The sequence below is a fragment of the Perca flavescens genome, chromosome 21 (genome assembly GCF_004354835.1).
Source record: "Perca flavescens isolate YP-PL-M2 chromosome 21, PFLA_1.0, whole genome shotgun sequence".
In the NCBI taxonomy this organism is placed as follows: Eukaryota; Metazoa; Chordata; class Actinopteri; order Perciformes; family Percidae; genus Perca; species Perca flavescens.
In genome coordinates this window covers 2,037,916-2,045,415 of record NC_041351.1, presented here as the reverse complement: position 1 = coordinate 2,045,415, position 7,500 = coordinate 2,037,916, and the positions used below count along the sequence as shown (strand labels likewise).

The 7,500-nt window shown below is 42.1% G+C and overlaps 1 protein-coding gene across 1 annotated transcript in view; it reads right to left on the bottom strand.

The window, feature by feature from the left end:
* LOC114548523 (putative protein TPRXL) overlaps nt 1-7,500 on the bottom strand; it is a 22,432-nt gene that overhangs the window by 14,086 nt on the left and 846 nt on the right. The window contains exons 2-3 of the mRNA XM_028568507.1: nt 7,242-7,357; nt 5,215-5,451 (exon numbers count right to left, since the gene is read on the bottom strand). Coding sequence (XP_028424308.1) covers nt 5,215-5,451; nt 7,242-7,345 — 341 coding nt within the window. The 5' untranslated portion in view covers nt 7,346-7,357. The remainder of the gene's footprint in view (nt 1-5,214; nt 5,452-7,241; nt 7,358-7,500) is intronic.

Here is a 7,500-nt window from a genome sequence, read left to right as displayed (position 1 = left end):
CCACTAAGGTCTATATAAAAGAGACTTCAGATACAGTATTAGGGGACCACTAAGGTCTATATAAAAAGAGACTTCAGATACAGTATTAGGGGACCACTAAGGTCTATATAAAAGAGACTTCAGATACAGTATTAGGGGACCACTAAGATCTATATAAAAGAGACTTCAGATACAGTATTAGGGGACCACTAAGGTCTATATAAAAGAGACTTCAGATACAGTATTAGGGACCACTAAGGTCTATATAAAAGAGACTTCAGATACAGTATTAGGGGACAACTAAGGTCTATATAAAAGAGACTTCAGATACAGTATTAGGGGACCACTAAGGTCATTATAAAAGAGACTTCAGATACAGTATTAGGGGACCACTAAGGTCTATATAAAAGAGACTTCAGATACAGTATTAGGGGACCACTAAGGTCTATATAAAAGAGACTTCAGATACAGTATTAGGGACCACTAAGGTCTATATAAAAGAGACTTCAGGTACAGTATTAGGGGACCACTAAGGTCTATATAAAAGAGACTTCAGATACAGTATTAGGGGACCACTAAGGTCTATATAAAAGAGACTTCAGATACAGTATTAGGGGACCACTAAGGTCTATATAAAAGAGACTTCAGATACAGTATTAGTCTACTGGCTCTAGTGGCTGTAATATCCAGATACCTGTCCTCTGAGACCACGTAGCTGCGACTCCTCCAGGACCCTCTAACCCGACCGCGGCTTCCAGTCTTCTTCTTGCGCAGGACAAAGTCCAGCAGCTGAGTCCAGCTCAACATCTGGGGGGGGGGGGGGCGCCACGCGTCAGCCAATCACACGACACACACACACGGCCGGGTTAGGGTTCAGGTTCTTCAGGTGAACCGGGTTGTCAGGGTCCGGGCAGAAAACATTATCACACACACACACACACACGAGAGGAGAGGAGGAGACAGCTGAAGGAAACACTCCTCTCAGGTGATCCACAGGGGTGTTAGCTTACTGTGGGTGTGTGTGTACTGTGTATATGTGTGTGTACTGTATGTGTGTGTGTGTGTGTGTGTGTGTGTGTGTACTGAGTGTCTGTGTATGTGTATGTGTATGCGTGTTTTTACTGAATGTGTCTGTGTGTGTGCGTGTCTGTGTTTACTGTACATGTGTCTGTACTGTGTGTGTGTGTGTACTGAGTGTGCATGTGTGTGTGTGTGTGTGTGTGTACTGAGTGTGCATGTGTGTGTGTGTGTACTGTACGTGTCTCTGTACTGTGTGTGTGTCTGTCTGTGTGTGAGTGTACTGCCTGTGTGAATGTGTGTGAATACTGTATGTACTGTACGTGTCTCTGTACTGTGTGTGTGTGTGTGTGTGTGTGTGTGTGTCTGTACTGTGTGTGTATGTGTACTGTATGTCAGTGTGTGTGTGTGTGTGTGTGTGTGTGTATCGGTCTATGTCCTGTATATGTGTGTACTGTGTCTGTGTGTGTGTGTACTGTATGTGTGTGTACTGTGTGTGTATGTGTACTGTATGTCAGTGTGTGCGTATGTGTCTGTGTCCTGTATATGTGTGTACTGTGTCTGTGTGTGTGTGTTTGTGTGTACTGTATATGTGTGTACTGTGTCTGTGTGTGTGTGTTTGTGTGTACTGTATATGTGTGTACTGTGTCTGTGTGTGTGTGTGTGTGTGTGTGTGTGTGTACTGTATATGTGTGTACTGTGTGTGTGTGTGTACTGTATGTGTGTGTGAGAGAGAGAGTGTGTGTGTATGTGTGTGTGTGTACTGTACGTGTGTGTGTGTACTGTGTGTGTATGTGTACTGTATGTCAGTGTGTGTGTGTATGTGTCTGTGTCCTGTATATGTGTGTACTGTGTCTGTGTGTGTGTGCTCTGTGCGTGTGTGTGTGTGTGTGTGTGTGTGTGTGTGTGTGTGTGTGTGTGTGTGTCCTATATCACAGAAGCTGATCAGAGGCCTTTGTGTCACAGGAAAGGAAACCTCTGACTAGACCAGCGAGGAGGAGACTTAACGTTACACGGCAACCATTCTCTGGTCCAGTGTTAAGCGAGACAGCTGCACAGCGGAGAAACAAGCTGCAACGTAACGTTATTTAATTATTATTATAAGAAATAAATCGGCCTCGACGAGCACGTCACACTGGTAGAGCTGTCCTCGACTTATAGGAATACTCTACCGTTTGGTGAAATAGGGTTATTCACCTACAGTCTCCTCTAGATTTATATAGGTGGGTAAACTAATTTAATTAACTAAAAACTAAACTAATTTGTGTCTCAGTGCATGCATCGTCTTAGTCCGGCAGCCCCGCCGCTAGCTTAGCTTAGCATAGTGAATGGAATCCTATGTTGCCGGTTAGCATGTCGTAAGAAAAAGTGAGCCAACAACAACAAAGTATGTGTCTGCCTGTCTGTCTGTCTGTGTCACACACACAAAGTGTGACACAGACACACACACACACACACACACACACACACACACACACACACACAGACACACACAAAGTGACAGACACACACACACACACACAGTGGAGAAAACCCTGCATGGTTGGGTCATAATGACCACACTTCCTTCCTTATATCAGCAGAACATTTCCTCCCACCCCCCCCCTCTCTAAACAGCATCCACAACTGTAGCTCGTTTCAAGCTCGAGACACATTAGATTAGCACGAAAACATGTCCCAGAGAACGATAAGAACATTGAACATTTTAAATTTAAAAACAGCTTATTATGTAGGTGTGCGCCTGTTTCTCCGTGTGCGCCGATGACTTTTGATTTTGATTTAACTGTATCAAGAATGCCATAAACATGAAAAGACACCTAATACAATCGAGAACAATAAAGTCCAGGACTTATTTCCATTGTGGTCCTCATCTGTTGACATTTCTGAATGCCTTCCTACAACCGCTTAATAAAAGCTTTCACACAAAAGACACAAACACAACCGGTCAAAAGTTTGGGGTCACTTAGAAATGTCCATTCCAGACAGAGTACCAGCTGAGATCAGTTGCATTGTTTTATTAACCAGGGCAGCAGTTTTCAGATGACATTTTGTGCTTATTACATAATTGCCAAAGGGTTCTTGATTGTTGTAGGCAGAAGTGGCTGAAGAAACGCTTGAAATCCAATGCTTTTTGGTCTAAACGTCAGACCCAAATTAAAAGGGGTACAGCTCCCGTGTACTTTGACATTTGGGGGTGTGCCGGATATTAGGGGTGGTACGGTTCACAAAACCCACGGTTCGGTTCGTATCACGGTTTTCGGTTCTGTACGGTTCTTGTTATTTTTTCTTTTAATCTTTAAAACTCCAGAAATATACTTCAGCATATATTGTTTAATTATCCACAATGTAGGATAGAGTATTAAATAATGCTATAGTTATATCATGTAGCCTAATCATGCACAAACTGAATTTGAGTTGACTTTAAGCCCATTATTAAGACCATCTCTGAGGAAAGCTGGCTGAGATTTTGATACAGCAAGAGGGAAGACATTGATGATTTCAACAAGCTTTTAAATTCATTTGGCAAAAAAAGGAGAATGTGTATTGCCATCTACAGGAACTTATGTGCCTTTTTTTTGCACATGAAGATTGAAATATTACAGAATATCAATTGAAATAACTTGCATTTATCAAACTGCCAACTTCAGTGTAGCTCTTACAAAAATGTTCTCCTTTAAAAGAAAAAGAGAGGAACTCTTAAAGCTCCGTCTTTTGAATAAGTCAGAAAACGTTAAACATAAAAACAGTTTACATTGTTAGTTCATTTCCTATCCTGGGCTGGGACACACATACGGTTTGATAAAGTACTTATTGGACTTAGAATTGTGCTTAGAATAACGAGCGTAGCTGTCAGGCCCTCCTGTATACGTCTACGTACGGACCGAAGGGTTCAGATGTTTTTTCATTAACCGTACCACCCCTAACAGACATCATTGGAAAGGAAACACTCTCAGGTTTGTGCTCCAAGTGTCAGGGTGATTCTAGGCCTTACTGACACAGAGTTACACAGGCTAGAATGGAGTTTTTTTTTTTTTTAATTTCCATCCAAGTCCTACATATGTAAAATGATTAGAATCCACTGCTGTAAACCCATGTGACCGGTGACAGACAACGCAGGTCATTAGCCACATGTCTCAGCTCACTACAGAAACACATCCAGAAGCCAAAAGACTCAAAAATGGGTTTTATAGGACTATTTTTCTACAGATATGTTTGTGCATTTGTTTTTAAGTGCACAGAAAAAAGCCAAAAAACTACAAAATACAAACACTTCTCAAATACACACATACACACCCACATCAATCACCTATTGGCCTCTATATAAAGGGTGCTAGTTGTCACAAGCCTAGAGCGCCCTCCCGCAGCTGTAACCGGTAGTTTTTACTGCTTGGTTTGCACCTCACTATAAGTCGCAGGACCAGCCGAACAATGAAAAAGAAAGGCGACTTATAGTTCAGAAAATACGGTAATTGGTTTGAGTGAGTCAGTCAAGGAAGAAATTCTCTGAAGAGAAAACAAGCAGCTTAAAGAGCCCATATTCTGCTCATCTTCAGGTTGTTGTATTTTGAGGTTGTACCAGAACAGGTTTACATGGTTTAATTATCAAAAAAACACCATATTTTTGATGTACTGCACATTGCTGCAGCTCCTCTTTTCACCCTGTGTTCAGGTCTCTGTTTTAGCTACAGAGTGAGACCTCTTTTCTTCTTCTGTACTATCTTTGATTGCACTCACACATGCTCAGTAGCTCAGATGTAGATCATGTCAGCTAGCTCCATAGACAGTAAAAGAAAGGCTGTTTCTCCACCTTCAGTCAGTTCCAAGGCAGGATCAGCTGGGAGACTTCTTCTAAACCAGGGCGCACATGGAAGTAGTTCTTTTGGAGATTATGGTGAACTAGTGTGTGTTGTAGCAGTGCTTTGCTATTGAGAATGAGCTAGCATGCTAGCGCTAGCATGCTAACGGTTGCGGGTAGCTAGCTCGTTTCGGCTAGCGCCGTAGAAAGCTGTGCAGATTGTGACCAGCTCACCAGGAGACTGAAGGCAGGACACATTCAGAAACCAGATCTCCCTCAGAACACCATGAATGGGGTTTTTTTTTGTGTGTGGAAGCACCAGAGACACAAAATAACCCCAAATCACCAGAAAAAGGGATTTTTTCATAATATGGGCACTTTAAGATCTCCCGTAGATCTTTGGGCTTTGAGTGCAGACTTACCGGAGCCATGTGTTGGCGTGTCCCGGGTCGCTGCAGGTGGAGCGCCTGGAGTCTGAAGCCGGGGGCGACGAGGAAGAGGAGGAGGAGGAGGAGTGGTTGGATGCATGTGAGGAAGAGGAGGAGGAGGAGGAGGAGGCGCGGGTGGAGTCCAGGGCCCGGGACAGCAGCAAAGAGGACGGCATGCACAGCCATGTCTCCAGGTCTGAGAACTTAGAGTAGCTCAGCATCTCCAGAACGCTGCGGGACGACACACACCGGCTGAATGTTTTATACTGACAGGAAAGCACTGCAGACAGACAGACAGACAGGTAGAGACAGACAGACAGACAGACAGACAGACAGACAGGTAGAGACAGACAGACAGACAGACATGTCTCCAGGTCTGAGAACTTAGAGTAGCTCAGCATCTCCAGAACGCTGTGGGACAACACACACCGGCTGAATGTTTTATACTGACAGGGAAGCACTGCAGACAGACAGACAGACAGACAGACAGGTGAGACAGACAGACAGACAGACAGACAGACATGTCTCCAGGTCTGAGAACTTGGAGTAGCTCAGCATCTCCAGAACGCTGTGGGACGACACACACCGGCTGAATATTTTATACTGACAGACAGACAGGCAGACAGAGAGACAGACAGGCAGACAGATACACATATAGACAGACAGACACACAGACAGATACACAGACAGAAAGACAAATAAAATCCAATAAAAGAGTCAAAAAAGTAAAATAACTAACTTTTTTTCTCTAAATATTTTGGACTTCTTTCCCAATTTTTTTTACTCTTATTTTTTCTTAATATATTTTGACTTTTTCCCCAAAATATATCTACCTTTTTTCATCAAACTATTTCAGCTTTTTCTCTAAATATTTCATTTTTTCGTCAAAATATAATTTTTTTTTTTATCTTGAGATATTCAAACTTTTTCTACTTTTTTCATCAGACGTGCACACGTTCCACCAGAAGTTCCTTCCTGAGACTATTTAGCAGAGCCACTGTCACTAGAGTTGGTTTCTCCTATCCCAGAATGCATCTGTGTTGCAGCCAGACCTTCCTCCACAGCGCTGTGGAGACAGAGCTGACAATGAGAGACTACAGTTTATCACAAGTTAGTGATGGGCTGACATTTCTCTAGAATTCAGATTTTTTTCTAAAATATTCCAACTTTTTCCAAATTATTTGGACTTTTTCCCCAAAATATTTCGACTTTCATTTAGCAAAATATTTAGACTTTTATTTCTCAAAATATTTAGACTTTTATTTCTCAAAATATTTAGACTTTTATTTCTCAAAATATTTAGACTTTTATTTAGACTTTTATTTCTCAAAATATTTAGACTTTTATTTCTCAAATATTTAGACTTTTATTTAGCAAAATATTTAGGCTTTTATTTACCAAAATATTTAGACTTTTATTTTGCAAAATATTTAGACTTTTATTTTGCAAAATATTTTGAACAATTGTGATTGGTTTAAAGAAAGGTAATCAACCCAGAGAGTTTGTTTCTCCTACCCAGGAGTGTTTGTGTGGAGGGGCCAGACCTTCCTCCACAGCTCTGTGGAGGAAGGTCTGGCAATGTGAGACTACAGCAGTGACTATTCAGAGTGAGACAGCAGGGCTCCACACTAACTTTTTGCCTTGGTTGCACTGGTGCACCTAACTTTTTTATTTAGGTGCAACAACACAAAATTTAGGTGCACCCAAATTTTTCCTTGCGTCGCCATTAGCGCTGAATGGCGATACACGATATATAGCTCTGTAATTTTCTACAAAGTAGGCCAAATGTTCAGTTTTAAGTCAAAGCCACTTTACACAAGCTATTGAGATTGGGATTAAAATAAAATGCAAAGACAGAGTTTCCTTTACCAGATTGGGTCACACTCTAGAGCCCTGGAGAGTGAGCTACCTCTCCTCTCCCTCTCCTGGGACACTAGTAGTAGTAGAAGTAGTATATTCCCTGTGTACAGCAGCAGCAGTAGTAGTAGTAGTAGTAGTAGTAGTAGTAGTAGTAGTAGTACCTCTCCTCTCCTGGGACCTCATCTTTCTCGTCTTCGTTTGGGAAGAGGCAGGACGTCCTGGAGTCTCGTGATGACAGCAAAACACAATCAGAGTCCACGGACATCTTCAGCCATATCTGGAGATCACAGACAGAGGTCATTAGACAGGTAGACAGACAGACAGGCAGGCAGGCAGGCAGACAGGCACTGTAGATAGATAGATGACAGATAGATAGATATATAGACAGAAAGACAGACACTGTAGGTAGAAAGACAGACA